General features: G+C 42.6%; 2 protein-coding genes across 2 annotated transcripts; both read left to right on the forward strand.

The window, feature by feature from the left end:
* Positions 1-396: 396 nt before the first annotated feature.
* On the forward strand, positions 397-16,296 carry BCL7A (BAF chromatin remodeling complex subunit BCL7A). The gene is made up of 6 exons (XM_070951028.1): positions 397-660; positions 7,237-7,318; positions 8,422-8,518; positions 10,160-10,327; positions 11,389-11,510; positions 12,449-16,296. The coding sequence occupies exons 1-6, from the start codon at positions 569-571 to the stop codon at positions 12,521-12,523; spliced, it is 636 nt and encodes a 211-aa protein (XP_070807129.1). The 5' UTR covers positions 397-568; the 3' UTR covers positions 12,524-16,296.
* On the forward strand, positions 14,614-18,239 carry LOC139322132 (NADH-ubiquinone oxidoreductase chain 5-like; the record flags this gene model as incomplete). Its single annotated transcript, XM_070951113.1, is given in 3 exon segments — positions 14,614-14,641; positions 17,388-17,885; positions 18,025-18,239. Coding segments are annotated over 3 exon segments (741 nt in total), but the record flags the coding sequence as incomplete, so codon positions are not given.
* Positions 18,240-18,441: the final 202 nt, after the last annotated feature.

Below are 18,441 nucleotides of genomic sequence, written 5' to 3' on the forward strand. Positions count from 1 at the left end.
CCATCCATCCATCCATCCATCTATCTATCATCTATCATCTACCTCTACCATCACTCTATCATCCTATCTATCTTTATTCTATATCTCTATCTATCTATCCATCCATCCATGAAAGGCGGAGGAGGGACCACGAAGCCCATCTTCCACTCCGCTCCTCCCACCCTCTTTCCCTTCGACGCCTCAGCGGCGGCCGCGCTGACAGAAAAAGGCGGGAACGCGCCGGCCCCTCCCCTCCTCCAACCCCTCCTCCCATCAGCGCGAGCCGGGAAGGGATCGGCGCCTGCGCGGCGTGTCCCGCGCCTGCGCAGTCCGCTCCGCCCGCCTCTCCCGCCCACCGCCTCGGCTGGCCTCCCTGGCGGCCTCGGGGCCTTTCTTCCCTCCTTCGAGGCGGGGCGGAGCCGGCCGGGAGGCTTCATTGTGCGTCCGGGCGCCGCCGTCAGCCAGGCCGGGCCTCCCTCTCCTCCTCCTCCGGCTGCTGCCCTTCTTCGCCCCTCAGCTGCCGAGCAGAGCCGGCGCGCCGGCGCCTCAGTCCGGGTTTCTCCGCCGTCGCCGCTGCCACCTCAGCAGCATGTCGGGCCGGTCGGTGCGGGCCGAGACCCGCAGCCGCGCCAAGGATGATATCAAGCGGGTGATGGCGGCCATCGAGAAAGTGCGCAAATGGTGAGGAGGGGGCTCCGGGGGGGAGGGGCGGGGGGAGTCTCCTGGGGGGGGTCCCGCCCCTTCCCCCACGGAAGACCCCCCCCGCAAACCCGCCTCAGAAGCGGCTCTTGTGGGCCTTCGGGAGCGGCGACCCGAGGCTCTGGACTACAACTCCCATCGGTCCTTGGCCGCGGCTGAGGGGGCTGATGGGAGTTGAAGTCCTCCTGCGCCTCTTTTCCTTCTCCCCACTTTGGAAGCCCGGATGGGGCGGAGGTGGGGGGGGGGTGGTTCGGTTCCTCCCGGCCTCCTCGGCCCTTTCTGAGCCCTTTGGGGGGGGGGAGATGCCCCACTCGTGGCATGCCCCCCCCAACGCACCTGGCCACGAATCCACGTGGCTTCCCTCTGGTGGGAGTCCCTGTCCCCTCCCCCCTTGCTTCTGTCCTTGGCCCTTGGCTCTCCCTGCCCTCATCTTGACCCTCCCTCTCCTGCCCAGCTGATGGCCCCAGCAAGGGAAGCCAGGGCAGGATCTGGCTGCCTGGGTCCTTCCTGAAGGTGCTGGACAGCACTTGGATGGCCTTTGAAGGATATAGCCAGTCCACAGGCTCACCAGTGGTCCCGGTAGAAGAGAAGATTGGTAGCTCAGGGTTGAAAGGAGAACGGTCCTCGGTGCTCCCTAAGCCTTTCTTGGTTTTCTTGCAGACGTTTCATGACCTGACTAGGTAACATCATCAGTGCTAGAAGGGAGGAGGGTTTGTGGAGAGGAGGAGGAGAAGGGAAGGAGGAGGAGGAGGAAGAAGAGAAGAAGGACTGTGGGATCCTCAGGGCTCCCTGTGCTTGGTGGTTTTCTTGCAGACGTTTCATGACCTGACTAGGTAACATCATCAGTGCTAGAAGGGAGTGGGGTTTGTGGGGAGGAGGAAGAAGAAGGGAAGGAGGAGGAGGAGGAGGAAGAAGAAGAAGAGGAGAAGAACTGTGGGGTCCTCAGGGCTCCCTGAGCTTCGTGGTTTTCTTGCAGACGTTTCATGACCCGAGTAGGTAACATCATCAGTTTTAGGAGGGAGTGTGGTTTGTGGAGATAAGGAGAAGAGGAAAAGCATTGTGATGTCCTTGGTGGTTTTCTTGCAGAAGAAATCTCATGACCCAACTAGGTAACATCATCAGTGCTAGAAGGGAGTGGGGTTTGCGGGGTGGAGGACCACGACTGTGGGATCCTTGGTGTTCTTTGAGCCTGGTGGTGTTCTTGCAGACTTTTCATTATCCACCTAGGGAGTATCATCAGTGTGACAGAATGTAGCAAACCTCACACACCCGTACACTGATGATGTTCCCTAGTTGGGTTGTGAAATGTCTGCAAAAGACAACCAAGTTCAGAGAGTGCTAAGGATCCCACAGTCCTCCTCTCCGCAAGTATCCCCCCCACTTCTCGCACTGATGATGTTCCCTAGTTGGGTCATGAAATATCTGCAAAAGAATAATCGGAGCGCACCAAGGACTCCAGTCTTGAGGGTTTTTTTGGCCTGGGAGGGTATCACCCAGGTATATTGGGATCATCTCAGCTGCCTATGCTGAATAGTGAAGGTGCGGTTTTCACCACACAAGACATACTTAGTCATTAAGGTGTGACTTCTCTACGTTCTCTATGAGTAGTTCTGCTACCTGCCGTAGGCCTTCAGGGTGTGTTTCTCTGATATGTCCTGTTCCATATTTTTTTTCTGTAATTGTTAGCTTAGGATATTTTGTAAAATGTCCAAAGTATTATGGTGCAATATTCTTTAGAGAAGTGCTTTGTTCTTTTTTAATTCTATGCTTCGAGTCAAAACTGCTTGCTTGTATTGTTCTGTTGATTTAAATTCTGAGCAGAACCAGAAAGAGGCTACTTGAGTTTGTCTGATACAATTAGATTGTTGTAACCTTGATAAATCCATCCTTTTTTATTGAATGTTTGCAGCTTGTAACGATTGCATGCTTTTGAGAAAGGTTGTATGACTGTTATTGTGGAATTTTGTATGGCATAATTAAACATAATACAGTGAAATGGTTATTCAGACACAATAAGCAATCATTGTGCAGTTTGGTATTTTTGAATCAGATGACATCTTAAAATGTTCTTCAAGAGAAGTTTAAACAACTTCATTCAGTTGCATTATGCCTTGCACAATTGATTCCAGTTCTTAAATAGCAATTTTTCTAGGTGATTGTTAAAAACAAGTAGATCTTAAGAGAAACACTTTCTCTTACAGGACAATTGATTAAATTTTTTAAAAAAATATAATTGAATCGAGAGAGCAATCTTGTGTTGTGCAAGGAATCAAGGTGCTTTCCCCCTCCTCTCAATAGAGAAATTTCAACCTAGAAAAACAGTCAATGAGCTCATTTAGAAGCAGGAGAGAATTGACAATGCTTGATGCTTTTCTGGTTTTGCATGGTACTTGATTCCCCACCATAAAGGGAAGAAAAATATACCAATCTTTCTTTCTTTCTGCTTAACAAACAAACCGGGGAAAACTTTTGGCTAGTGTTTTCAGTTGCTATAGTAACTGTGAGCAGGTGATCCTAGTATAGTAGCTTCAATTCCTTCAAAAGGAGATTGTCGATGAGTCTGACATTTGAAAAAATTGTTCAAGCCAGGAATTTCTCTGTGCGTACAGGGACATTGGGTTTACTTCTTCCTAAGTCAACCAAACTGTTCTGCTTGCCTTCTTTGAGGACAAAAGACCAGTTATCTGCTTGTAAATATATAATGATGAATTGATGAGAACATCAACGTTCCGATTTCGGTATTTTTAAGTGGAAATTTTGGCATGAAATTAAAGCTTCATCAAATTGCATTGAAAGTTAAAGCTGGCTATAGAAACGTGCTATTGTGTTAAATAGCACAATGGAAGCCAACGTGTACCAAGTATTCCAGGCAATACAAAATGTGATTAAATCAGAACTGAAGAAGCCTATCCTTCAGTTACTCAGAAATTCAAGCATAAAATTGTGAACAACTTCTGAAGTTGTGATATGGCATCATTTCATTTTCTTGCTGGACATGATGAATTTTAAGTGTTTCCTGTGGTGGCTTATACTGATTTTTGTGTACTTGGACATTTCCACAAGTATAATATAAGTCAGTGTGTATTTTTTCGAGACGATGTTCAAGTATGGTAGGTGTTAGAATTGCTTGGATCAAAGCTGTATTTAGATGCAATTAAAATTGTGGAGTGCTTGAGTCTCTATTTTATTTTTTTGTAGGTGATGAATTTTCCATTTGTAATAATTAGAAAAATATTTTTTAACAATTACAGGCGGAGTGATGAGTTTATGGGCAACTCTTGTTCCCTCTCCAATTATTTTGATCAACTGGGTGGCAACGTAAAAGAGTTGGGGATTGTGTGTATATTCATTTTGTTGGGGGAAATCCTTGGGACTTCCTAATTAATATAGCTAGAGTTTGGGCTGTTGCCACTATTTCTTGTTCACTTGGCAGAAGCAATCAGAGATGTTTCATAGCTCCAGGGCTTGGGCTTTACAGATCCAAAATAAGATTATTGTTTCATAATTCCAGTCATTCTCAGGGGAAAAGTTAAAGGCAATGGATTTGAAGACACAATACTGTATAACAGACATCCTTCATGGGAAATATTTATATCTGGCAACAGTTCACTTATCTGAAAACTTGGGAACCAACAAACCATAAATTTTCTCATGTATTTTTTCCCAGTATCCTTCTATTATTTTATTTTATTTTATTTTATTTTATTTTATTAAATTTTTATACTGCCCTTCTCCTGCTGGACTCAGGGCGGTGAACAGCCAAGAATAAAAAAAAATCACATACAAAATTTAAAATTTTTAAAAGAATTAAACAAATTTTGGCCCAATAAATTTAAAACACCCCAACTACATACATTCTACATACTGATTGACAAAGCATGTGGTTTGATTACTTATGATGGTGTATCAAGATCATTCTTTAAACTTATTGAACAGACCTAACTCCTTCTAAAAATTCATTTTAGATGCTTACTTTAAACACTCATCTATAGTGTATTTTGAAATAAAATCTGTGACAGAATATTCCTGTTAAATACAGAGAATTTAAAAATAAGACAGTGTTCGACTTCATTTCAGATAAACAGCAAAAACACCTACAGCCACTAACAGCCATTTCTATCATTCCTGCAAGTTAGATAATGTACAGCAGATAAATAAACAGTGCATTTTATCATGATGTGTAAACCAAGACAGTCTCTATCATATGTAAAGCAGAAATCCAGTTTGAAGAAGAAGAAAACCCTTATGCCTGTTTTTGTCCCCTTCTAAAATGGAGCTTAATCATTACGATGTATGTGATTTGTGTAATACCTGACACATTGCAACCATCAACAGGGGAATTTAATTTAAAATGAACTGTGGGCTCATGATGACCTGATTTTGTCTGGCATCATCTCAGACAAAGATGATGCAAGCTTTGCTTTGTATGGATAGCCCGGAAGCCTGAAATATTTAAGCTAGGACTTTACCACTGGTGGTCTAGGAAGTTGCTGAAGACCCCAAAAGTGAAGTGATTGAATGTGTTAATAATGTTCTTCCATGGTGACTGGAAAACATACTGAGTGAATGCTGGCAATTTTGGAATTGCCCAGAAGATTCAGCGGCCAATGTTTCTTTGAAATGTTGGATGGCTTGCTGTTTTTGCTTTAGGTCAACTGTTGAGAGCAGATACGTCGCTTTCTTTCTTGAGTTTCTGTTATTAATAAGAATTAAGAAGGCTTTCAGCAAAGTGGCTTCTTTAACACTAGACTAGTCCAACCTCTGGTTGAGTCCTACAGATTTACTGTGTCATCTCCATGGGGCTTGTTTAGATGAAAATTTTGGGGTCTTTTATCTTGGAAAGCATTCTGTACAGATTTCTTCTGGATCAATGTACATTTCTAATGCCAAGTTTAGGGGGGCAGGGTGGTGCTGTACGGCCTTCTGTTTGCCAGATGGCTCTTTCCCCCTTTATTAGATTTATCTGCTTAGCACATAGTAAAATAGGAATGTGAAGTCCTATCTTGAAAATATTTGTTTTAACCCAACGTAGATGCCGATTGGGTATATTTTGAAACGTGTAAGCGATCATATACCTTTTATTTCATCTGCAAACCCAACTGTACTGGGGAAGCCGTGTATTTAAATCCTGTTAAAAGGTCGTGTTTAATATCTGATTAAATAATATTGATGTGAGTGGTAGGCTGATCCAGGAAATTAGAAATTCCTAGCATTGTCTGTTAACATGTTTGCATAAGAGATGTTTACAACAATTCACCTTGTGCCAGATAATCAGAGAAAATGGCTTTTATAAAGCAGAGCTGCTTGCATTAACCTCTAATCCCCAAATTAGTATTTCAACAGTACTGCTGTAGGTGATCCCACCCAAAGACTCAGAAGTCCCTGATGCACTTTTTGTTGCTTCCTTCATTTTTTTTTTTTTTTTTTTGGATCAAAGAAATGTTCTTGAGTCTCATTTATAGGTCTTTGACAAAACCAAATAGTGAGGAAAGAAAAAGGTAATTTAAAAAGAGATGTACCGTATTTTTCGGACTATAAGGTGCACCTAGATTTAGAGGAAGAAAACAAGGGAAAAAAATAGTTTTTGGCCTCCGGGCCTCTCGTTTTTGCTAAAAACACATCCGTTTTTGGCCTGCAGAGTCCTCCTGGGGGCTGGGGAAGGCAAAAACAGGATGCATAGAGGGTTCGGGAGGCTTAAAATGGGCCAGTTTTTGGCGAAAATGGGCCATGCGGAGCACTGCAGAGTCCTGGGGGCCAGGGAGGGCAAAAACGTGACGTGCGGAGGGTTCAGGAGGCCAAAGACAGGCCCGTATTTGCTCTATAAGACGCACTGAAATTTTCACCCACTTTTGGGGGAGGGGAAGTGCGTCTTATACGCGGAAAAATACGGTAACTGTCAACTGGCAGATTTAAACAGCAAAAAAATTGTGTGAATAACGGGATAGTGGAGAAAGAAATGAATGTATCTGTTAATAAATAAAGGGGGTTCATTTAACAATTGCAGTAGTATTTGCTTAACAACTGCTGCAAAAGTAGTAAAATCAGCAAGATTCATTTAACAACCACCTTGCTTAACAATGGAAATTCTGGTCTAGTGGTCATAAATCAAAGACTATTTCTCCTTATTTTATGAAATTGTAACTTAAGTTCCTCCTGCTTTATGTCCTTTTGCCTCCTTCTGTAGACGTGAGGCTTATTCCATTTTTTTTAATTTTTTTTTAATTTGATTTATATGCCGCCCTTCTCCGGAGACTCAGGGCGGCTTACAGTGCGTTAAGCAATAGCCTTCATACTTTTGTATATTTATACAAAGTCAGCTTATTGCCCCCACAAACTGGGTCCTCATTTAACCTACCTTAGAAAGGATGGAAGGCTGAGTCAACCTTGAGCCTTGGAGAGATTCGAACCAGCAGTAAATTGCAGGCAGCTGTGTTAATAACAGGGTGCTTTAAACCACTGTAGTACCAAGGCTCATTTCTTCTCTTTGTTGCCAGCGTTTTGCACAGAGGCTTTGAGACTATCCCTGTAACTAATGTTTATAATTTTGCCACCTTCTAGGGAGAAGAAATGGGTGACAGTTGGCGACACATCCCTTAGGATCTACAAATGGGTGCCAATAACAGAGCCCAAAGTAGATGACGTGAGTATTTCATGATACCCCACTCGTATGAAAGTTTAGAGAAAACGACTATTTTGCCAGCGTAAATAACATCGTACTGAATGTTAAGCGTCCTTTCCTAAAACCTTTGTCTTACGTGAAACTTTGCAATGAACCCTCAGTTCTCTTGTGGGAAGCCAGACTTTTCAGCTCAGCCTCTTGGGAATTGCCGATGACATATGAAAGAGTTCAGCACACCTGTCTTTGCAGTTACCTTAGACCAGTAAACATTACTGCGCACCTAGGCGCAGCTGTTGTATTTTTCACTCATCTTGCCTGCCGAGGTGCTGCTCAAAACAGACATCCTCAATATTAAGTCAGGGTCTGTCATGTTGCCATCTGCCTCTGATGGTGATGGTGTTTGCCTGTTGTGGAACATTGCCTGACCCTCCTGCTCTTATTTCTGAGCGAGAGTCCCTTGCGATCATCTGGGTTTTCTTTCCGCTCAGCAGGCTTGGTGTATTGAGAGTGGTGCAGCTGGCACTTTCTCTTAGAAGACCAATTACGTCACCTTCTAATTGAAACTGCCGCATCCTTTTTCATGCATGTTTCCCCCCCACATACACACAACGGATGCTATTGTCTTTCTCTGCTGCTTTATCTTTCGTAATGGCGCTGGGGGTGGGTGGGAGTGGGGGTGGGCAGAAGCCCTTACGTACCCAGCGAGGTTTGTAGTTCCCGATTGACCCAGTTACTATCATGACTAGCGTGAATATGAATAAGTGGTATTAAAAACTGATAACAAGTAGACAAGACTTAACACAAATTCAGACCAAAGTTCATCTTATGGACTGCATTGTATATAAACATGCGAATGTCATAAATGAACATGTAGAAAGAAGAAGCCGAAACATAAGTAGGGTTTTTTTGAAGCTGTGTAATGATCATAGTCAATATTCCTTTTTAAAAAAGTTTACACCTTTCTGTTTCAAATTAAATTTAAAAAGGCAGACAAACTAGCCAGCAACAAGGTGGTTTAGATCTGCACAAGAGTGGCGGTTTTAGGGGCTCAGACTTCAGTGGAAAAGCCTCACTTTCAATGTAAACCCTGCCCAAACTTACCATCTTCCTCTCCCACCTCTCAGAAAGCCAAGAACAAGAAAAAGGGCAAAGACGAAAAGTGCGGTTCTGAGGTGACGACCCCCGAAAACAGCTCATCCCCTGGGATGATGGATATGCACGGTGAGTGGGGCCGGGAGGAGGGGGCTGCTGATGCCAGCCAGCATAGCGGGAGACACTAAGCCTTCCTTAAGAGCAATCTTAGTTTTAGCTTTGAAGAGTAGCAACTGACAAGGCACCATTTATTTATTTATTTATTTATTTATTTATTTATTTATTTATTTATTTATTTATTTATTTATTTATTTATTTATTTATTTATTTATTTGATTTGTATACCGCCCTACTCCCGAAGGACTCAGGGCGGTGAACAGCCAAACAATAAAATAACATAGACATAAAAAATTTAAAAACCAGATAAAATCAAATTAAATTATTTTGGCCCAGACAGATTAAAACACCCCAATAATTTAAAAACAGATTAAAATTTACATATTTAAAAGGGAAGAGATTAGGCCAAGCCCGCCTGCTGGAATAAAAAGGTCTTCACAGCGCGGCGGAAGGTGCGCAGATCCGGGATCCTCCGTATCTCCGGGGGGAGCTCATTCCAGACGGTAGGTGCCCCCACAGAGAAGGCTCTCCCCCTAGGGGTCGTCAGCCGACATTGTTTGGCTGACGGCACCCGGAGGAGTCCCTCTCTATGAGAGCGAACTGGCCGGTGGGAGGCTATTGGTGGTAGTAGGCGGTCCCGTAGATAACCAGGTCCTAAGCCATGGAGCGCTTTAAAGGTGGTAACCAAAACCTTGAAGCGCACCCGGAAGACCACCGGGAGCCAGTGCAGCTCGCGCAGGAGAGGTGTCACATGGGAGCGCCACGTCGCTCCCATTACCACCCGCGCGGCCGCACTCTGCGCCAGTTGGAGCCTCCGGGTGCTCCTCAAGGGGAGCCCCATGTAGGCTAACCAGTCTCCTGCTGATCACTATGGCACTTTATTTTTCCATAGTGCTGTAATCCAAAAAGCTGTGTATATAAACTAATAAAAAAATAAATAAACCTTGACTTTTATTTGGTCTTTTATATGTAAATGTGTACCCCTACATGTTTCTTTGCCCTGCCCCCCCCACACACACACACGCAAAAAAAAAAAAAAAAAGTATAAGCCCAGTAACCAGCGTGATGAGAAATGGGGAACTAAATCCCCTGGGATCTGGCATCTTGTCCCTTGTGTGACTGTAGCTTCGTGCTGATTGCATTTGGGGGCCTTTTAAAAATAAAGTTTTCCAAATGTTCATCTCATCTAAGAGGAGGTTAGCCTGATAAAGTTGAACCTGAAAAAATGAAGATCTTTCTCTCCCCTGAAGCACGTGTTTAACATTTAAATTGAGTCATTACATGTTGCCATGGTTACCCTCCGTTGAATCTGTAATTTTCCCTTCTGGATGTCTCTCCGAGAGGATAAACGGGTGAAGTGGTAGCTTTTCTTAGCCTCGTTCAGCAAATGCCCGAGTGGATACTGTGATGTCAGCAGTTGTGCCCTGGACAATTTCCTTATCAGGGCCAACCTGTTGAACGTCACCTTCTGTTCATCAAGCCCTTTGGACACTGAATGTCTGAACTTGCAGCGCATTTCTGCTTTAATCGAGTGAATTTGTGAAATGCAGATTTGCGTGGTGCTCAATCGTGTGGGGTCGAAACCTCATTGCCTGGATTTTGCGCATGCTGATCTTCAGCCTCTTTCACTGAGTGGATCTCTCTTGTTTGCAGATGACAATAGCAACCAGAGCTCTATAGCTGATGCTTCCCCCATAAAGCAGGAGAACAGCAGCAATTCAAGTCCTGTGCCCGAGCAGAACTCAACAGGGCAGGTAGACGGTCCTGGCTCAAAGTCGGACGATACTCTGACGGATGCAAAAGAAGAAGCTGGCTCAGAAGGTAACGATGGGGACCATTTCCCTGCAGAGAGTTGGTAGGCAAGATGCATGGTACAGGCTGCTCTATGTTTTGTAGATGATCACCTCTTGGTCTTAACTCTCTACTCTTTAAAAGCAGTCCCCCACCTTTCTACCACACTGGAAACCGATTCTCCATTTAATGCCTTCTTTATTCTTAAAAGACAACTAGTTGATCTTGTAGTCTTCATAAGTTGAATCACAGAGGCTCCATCTCCTGAGCCACTGGTTGAGGATCAAATATTTGCTGTCCCTCTGACAATTACTTAGTGATTAGGTTGAAGAGCAAGCTGGACTTTAAGGCTGGGAAATTTATTAAAAATGGAGTTTCACAATAGCTCTTCCTAAGTGATTAGATTTCTCAACCCTGGCAACTTTACCAAGCAGTTTGGTTTTCTCCCCCCCCCAAAAAAAAACAAAAAAAACTTGAAAGACACAACAGGAACTTTGTCCAGCATGCCAATTTGTCTTTATTATTGGGACTTTGAATTCTGGATCACAAATTACCAGCTTGTGAAGGCTTGAAAAGGAGTTAGGTTCACACCTTGCATCTCACAGAAACACTGTCCAAATGTTTCCAAAGGGTTTTAAATCACATTGATTCTCTTTCACATTGTCTGAAATACTATACATCCCTCTAGTGGTGGCTCAAAAGTGTTCTAGTCAGCTGAATTCTATATTAAAAAAATCCTCTGGTTAAGGAAAAAGATCTGTGAGCATTTATATTAGATGCAAAGTACAGCTTCAGCCTTTCAGTTAAAAGTTATTTTTAATTAAAAACTTCTTTTTAAAGTGCTTGGCGCTTGCCATTGGCAATTTTTTGTTTTTTCCTTGCTGTCCTGCAGAAAAGAAATCTTTAGAATAAGTATGTCCAACCTTCAAGAACAAAGCAAAAGTGTCTTCAGAACTGCAGTGGCAGCAAAACTCAGCCAACTTCTCTTTAATTTCTCTTTAATCTGGTGATAGAAGCGAATTGAAAGCACCAGAAGGTTGATTGATTTGAAGAGCTGTTTTCTTGCCATTTCCTCTCCCCCCCCTCCCCAGATGCATCTGATGAACAGAATTCACAGTCTTCAATGGAGAATTCCATCAACAGTTCAGAGAAAGTTGAAACAGAGCCTTCAGCGGAAAATGACACAACTACAGAGACATCTAAAAACTCTCAGGTAACAAAAAAAAACAACCCCTCTTCATTTTTATCCTGCTTTTCTGCATCTCTTGTTTCAAACTTAAACTGTAATTCAAATCCATGGAAGCTTGAGACAACCACTTAGCCAATCAGCTGCCTGAAATAAAACCGGGCTTTCCTGACCCACTGATTGAGATAAAGTATTTGTTGCCCTTCTGACAAGTCCTTAGCGATGAGGCTGAAAAACAACCTGCTGGCTGGGGAATTCTGGGAGTTGAAGTCCACCCATCTTAAAAGTAGCCAACGTCACTGGATTAAAGTGTGCTCTGTTTCCTAATATTGAGTGTTAAAAAAACTGGGAAGATTAGTTAGGGAAGAGAACCAATTTTGATCAGTTAGTTCTGCCGGTTTTCTTCATTTTAAAATTGTAATAAGAAAACATGAAGATTGGATTAAGGTTATAAGGATGAAATGTTTTTCTCTCTTTCAAATCTTTAAACGTGGCACCAGAAACTGTAGTACAAGAAATGTATAACCCTTTGGATTGTTTATAGCCCACATACACAAGAGTGTATGTTTCCCGGATGTTCTTTTGATACACTTTTGAGAATTTTCAGAGATTTCTTTAAATACTCATTGTTATATAGAGCTGAGGTCTCCAACCTTGGCAACTTTTAGACTTGTGGACTTCAACTCCCAGAATTCCTCAGCCAGCTTTGCTTCCCTGATATAGAGAGAAGAGCCACACAAAAAGCTGTGCGCAATGACCTTCTGGTGTGGTGATGTACAGAAATAAATCCTGCGATTTGGAAAATTATACAAGTAACTCTGGTCGGACTGAAGAGTTCCCTTTAATAGTGATGTTATTTATTTATTTTTGTCCTGACATACAAAAAATAACCGGTTGATTTTATTGGTTGCTAATGCTAATTCTTTTTCCCCCCCATCCCTTTCTCCCTCTTTCCCTGCATTAAGGACTCTGAAGGAGTGCCACCTCCTAAAAAGATGAAAGTGGAGGCGCCCTCTCAACAAAATATGGATGAAATATAAACTTTAGATTTTTCCTGGGCGGTTTTTATGTAAAGGTACATCAATGGGCTAAATTGTCGAACAACCGTACATAAGCATCTTCTTCTCTTGGATGAGGAGGGAACTCCTATAAACTTTCCAAGTTACCAGGCGAAAATCCAAGGAAAACGAAGCAAACGTTTAAATCTCTTCAGACACTGAAAACTCTTTTTTTGTTCCCTGTGAAGCAAAACTGTTGAGCATTTAAGTTACTGTCTCCGAAATGGTTAGAGTAAACACTCAGGAGGGGTCGACGCACTGTTTCTAATGTCAGAATTACAATTATGCTGCTGATGTATTTTTTTTTTCTCCCATTCTCTATTTAACATTATAAGATATTTAAGAATGGTACAGGTCAGGTATTTCTCTTCACATGTGAAGTTCACTGTTCTGATGTGATGTCTCTTCTTGTTTTGGGGTTTTTTTTTTTTGTGTGTGTGCCTTGTGTCCCAAAATGGAAAAAAAAACAAACAAAAATAACGAAGCAGGGCTAATTCTGCAAATTTCTCCTTTGCAAAGTGGCCTGTTTGTACAATGCCATATAAAATACGTTCCATTGTTTTTTTTTAAAAACAAATACTCTGGTGCTTACTGTCCTGATAAGAGATAACATGAGAGAAATTAAGAAGCCATTTTCACAGTTGGAGGGTGGGGTGGATGCTCACCGATGATGTTGATTTTCCTGTACCTCCAAGGCTCACTTCCTTTTTTGAATGCAGCGTTTCAAGTATAAATGTTCTTAAGTAAGTAAATCTCTCCTGCACTACCTTGTGTGCCCCCCCCACCCCCTTTCTTGGTTTTACAGACTTTTCGTAGTGGAATAATGCATCTACAAGGCTGCCCAATGTAGCCTTCTTAAAATTGATCGACTGGTTTCTGACGTTTACTTAAATTAGGGTTTATTTGGTTACAGAAGCAAATTATGCATTTTAAGGAATTGAATCTGGAAATCCGTATTTGAGCCTTCTTGTGGCTTCGTTACAAATGGATTCAAACTGAATGGCAGGTGCAAGTTTTGAATAGATCCATTCTCCAATCATTTTTAAAGATTCAACTGGATTTCACCCTTTTGTTCTTTCACGAGATGTTGACTGTTGTCCAACATTTGTGTACTTGAGGCTCCTTTGTCTCAAGATCTGCTTGTAAATACAGCTTTGTGATTTTCGGAATCTCGTTCAGACAGCTGTGTCCCGTGCACACTTGACTTGGCCACAGAAGTTGGTTTAATGTAGCAGCTGAAAAGGGCTAAGTGGCTTACACATTTGGGGTGCTCTTATGCCAGTTGCTGGGGGCAAAAATCTTGTGAAATCAACACAGCTTCATTCGCAACAGATTTGCACTTTGTCGTTTTCCAATGGGGCTACGTTGCGGCTGGACTTGCTAGATTACACACAGAGATTTGCACACTTAAGGCCTGGATAAGCTCCTACAACTCCTTTGGATAAGTGGGAATATTCTCTGCCTTTAGGAGAAATGCTTATAAAAAGTAAAAGGCAACACATGAGAACAAATGCTTTTTGTCACAACTATAAAACAGTTACGCGTAGTTTGCTATGGAATGAGTGGGTGGCTTTTTTTAAAAAAAAAGAAGCTTCCAATCCAGACACTTCCCTTAATAATTGCTCGTTTGAAAAATACGTATTTCTGATTTCTCCAATGGTGAAAATGGTTTTAGTTTTGACTACTGTATAGCATTTGCAATTAATTATGGAAAAAAAAAAGGTTGGGCGAAATGAAAGTGTCAATTCTGACCTTCCATCCAATGTTTGTAGAGGCGTTAACTGCATAGAAAGAGGCCATGCATTCAAATCTGGGAAGATCTCATTTTTGTGTTGAAATAAATATTTGCATCTCATCAAAATTAATTTTTTTCTTGCAAATTATTCACGACAGCAGTGTGCTTCTTAGAAAGTCTCTTTGTGCCTGGATCACAGATTCATTAATTATCTGAAAGAGACATTATTATTTGCACAATAATGCAGAATTAAATGCTAAAGTGATATGGTTTTTTCTTTTCTCTCATTGGTGTATCTGCTTCAGACATGGCGATGACTGGTTAAATCGCAGTTAGTATGGACATGACATCCATGTTTAACCAGGGTTTGTGGGGTTTTCTTGGGGGGACATGTCAACTGATCTATGAAATAGACAAATATATTTTTTGAACTTTAAAAAAAAAATTGTAAATTATGTAGCTTTTAATTGATCACTCAAACAGTCCATGGCTCTGAAACCACCCTGTCCAATAGTCGCTGTCTATAAAAGCTTCAATTTTTGTGGTTGTGCTTTAATGTGGGTTGTTTTGTTTTTTTTACAGTTTCCAAGGAAGCAAGTAGGCTTTTCTTCTTTCTTTAATTTCAAAGCTGAATCCTGTACTTAAACGGATAAAGTATATATAGATATATAGATATATATAAAAATAGCACTAAAATACCTCAACCATTTCATTTGGTAGAAAAAATCTATTGGCATTGCTGACATTTGATAAAAGTGTAGTGATAAAACTGGCTTCTTGATCTCTCCCGTGGCCTATTGCGGCTGATTTTCCGTGAACTTGAGATGGAATTCTGCAGCAGGAAAAAAAACGCTCAGGAGTTAACTTTGAAAGAATAGCGGTCATTTTGTCCTTCCACGGCTCAGAAGAAAAAAAAAACCAACCCAAACCAGCATTCCCAGAGCCCTCGAATGGTGATTTGTACCTCCATCCCCAACCAAGGCTGAGAGAGTTGAGTTGTACAAATGATTCCTATTAATGTCTGTGTGCACCAGATGGGGAGGGAGGGGGAAATCATACAGGCCAGATATGCAGAATTGTACGATGGTGTCTAGATAGTTCTTTGTGGTTTTTGTTTTTGTTTTTTTTCTTTTCTTTTCGAAGTGCCTAATAACACAAACAGGCCCTTCGGTCGTGCAGCTTGTTCACACTTTGAACCGTTGGAAAGTTTAGGGTTCAGAACCAGCTGTTCAGGGTGTATGTGGGGAGGGTCTCCATCTCTTCAGACCTGGTCCCAGATCCAGCTTCTTGGTCTGCCTTTACTGGGACTCGGTTTCAGCAACTGGTTTTAATTGTAGATCCTACGTTTTTTTGGGGGGGGGGGGGGTATTGAGATTTTGCATCACAGTGACTGGAAATTCTCATGTGAATAAAACACAGTCGTCCGCCAGGCCCGCGGAGGGAGGGTGTGTGTGAATTGTGCAGCCCCCATCGGTGACGGGTCATATCCAGCGTTAGTCAGAAATACAGTGCAAAGAGTTGAAACGTGTTTCCTAACCTACATTCTGGTTATTTGGCCCTCGAAGCAGGCAGACATAAGCTAGCAAATTAAATGAACTGACTTTGATTCTAGATGGAAGCTATAGGAGCAGGCAGATTAATATTTTTTTTTAATAGCCGAACTGTTTGTTTCTGAAATTCATAACGTTTTGGGGGAAGAATTGTTAAAAACATTCCAAAAAAGTGCGGGCACTTTAAGAACAACAAAATAACGAGGCAGCATAAAACGGACTGGCTTGATGGGCGGGTGGGAGACGGGTACCGCGAGGGGCTCGCTTTCTTCACCCTGAAACATGGATATTCTTTATACAGTATCTCGAAGCCCGCTAGCGAGGTGTAAAGGATTTTGTGGGTTTCCTTTTTTTTTTTTCCCCTTGATTTTTTTTTTTTTTTAAAAAAAGAAACACCTAATAGGGTTTTTTTTCCCCTCCACCTTCAATGATTTTGTGTGTGTTGTACAGCAATACAATTTTTTTCCCACTTATTTATTCCATCAGTAGCTATGGTTTGTACAATGTACAATGATTTCATTTAGAAAAATAAAAACTTAAAAAATTCCGACATCTCAGCGTGTGACGCTTTTTCATTACGGCCGTCGTCGGGCTCCAATATCATCGAGCTTGGAAAAAGTCAGGTCCCTTTTGGTGACTTGAGTTCCCCCCCCCTCCCCGTCCCCCCCGCCTCCGTGGGTCAAGAGTTTTCTTAGCGTGATCGTTTATTTAATTATAGGTGGGCCCCCTTTCTGCTGAGAGGATTGCCTGTTCGGCGGCCTGCTCGATAACATTTATGCCCTTGAATATTGTAAATTCTTTTATTTGTGATATTTAGAAACCGCCCATCCCTCACTCAGTGACTATTTGGCAGAGTTTTATATAAAATACCTTACTCTGCTTTGCTCTGAAACCTGTAGAATTTTGGAAGCCTGGGAGTGGGGGGGGGCGATTGCAGGAGGGCTTGTCTGGAAACCTGGGCAGGGTCCCCTTTTTGCACAGGGGGTCTTGAGGCACAAGAGGGAGGGGGACGGAGGTGGTTCAGCCCACGCAGGGACAGCTGGGGAAGGAAAAAAACCTTTCTGGGTAGAAAACATTTAGACCAACAGGTCCAAGGACCCCTTTGCATTCTTGAGAATGAGGGAGCCCCCCCCCCCAAATGCTTTGAAGTGGGTTCTATCAGAATGTACTGCATTAGAAATAAAAAAAATTGAGAAACGTTTAATAAAAAATTCTCTCTCTTTTTTTTTGACCTCGCAGAGTCTTGGCCAACCCCAGGGCCACATTTTGCAAGTTGACCAGGGGCTTCCCCTCCATAGACGGCCAGCTGAGATTGAGGGGCTTCAGAGCTAAAGGATCCCTCAGAGCGAAGCTTTCACTCGGCAACCCCCTCCCCAGTTTTCAGGGGGACCCCGAGATGGGCTGCAGGGAGCTTGAAAGGGAGATGATAAACCCCTGTGGAGTGGGGGGTCCTTTGTCCACCCAATGGGGGAGGCTGTGCTTGCCCCTCCCCCCAGGACTGGCCTTTTGGGGTGGGGGGGCTTCACCCCTAAGTCTGGCCCCAGCAGGGGATTCTGACGAGCCCCATCTGGACCCCTTGTGTGCCTGCGTATGTATCTCTCTGCGTCTGTGTCTGTGTGTGTATATTTGTGTTTTATGTCTGTGTCTTTGTGTCTGTATATCTGCATCTGTATCAGTGTGTATCTGTTTCTGTGTGTGTTTTATATTTGTGTATCTGTGTTTTGTGTCTGTGTTTGTATCTGTGTCTGTGTCTTTTGTTTCTATCTGTCTGTGTGTATATTTGTGTTTGTTTATATGTTTCGTGTCTCTGTGTGTGTGTGTCTATATATCTGAATCTATCTGTGTGTCTGTGTATCTGTCTCTGTGTTTTATATTTGTGCAACTGTCTGTGTATTTTGTGTCTATCTGTGTGTGTGTTTGTGTCTGTGTGTCTATCTCTCAGTGTGTCTGCATTTTGTGTCGATCTGTGTTTGTGTCTATCTGTGTGTTTTGTTTTTGTGTATCTGTATATGTGTCTTTGTATATCAGTGTGTGTCTTTGTGTGTGTTTTGTATTTGTGCATCTGTCCGCATTTTGTGTCGATCTGTGTTTGTGTCTGTATCTGTCTCTGTGTGTTTTGTATTTGTGTATCTGTATTTTGTGTCGATCTGTGTGTCTATCTTCAGTGTCTGTGCGTTTTGTGTCGATCTGGGTCTGTCTGTGTGTGTTTTGTATTTGTGTATCTGTATGTGTGTCTGTATTTTGTGTCTATCTGTGTGTGTGTTTGTGTCTGTGTGTCTATCTTCAGTGTGTGTCTGTGCATTTTGTGTCGATCTGGGTCTGTCTCTGTGTGTGTTTTGTATTTGTGTATCTGTGTATGTGTCTTTGTATATCAGTGTGTGTCTTTGTGTGTGTTTTGTATTTGTGCATCTGTCTGCATTTTGTATCTGTGTGTCTATCTCAGTGTGTGTCTGTGCGTTTTGTGTCGATCTGTGTGTGTATCTGTATGTGTGTCTATATATCAGTGTGTGTCTCTGTGTGTGTTGGTGTGTCTGCGTGGCAGGGGCGAGTGGGCGGGGCCGAAGCGCGCGGGAGGGGTGGAGACAAAGAATCCCTCGCCCCGCCCCTCGCCTTGC

This window comes from Pituophis catenifer, unplaced genomic scaffold (assembly GCF_029215685.1).
Source record: "Pituophis catenifer annectens isolate HBS135680 unplaced genomic scaffold, rPitCat1.0.hap2 SCAF_10, whole genome shotgun sequence".
Lineage (NCBI taxonomy): Eukaryota > Metazoa > Chordata > Lepidosauria > Squamata > Colubridae > Pituophis > Pituophis catenifer.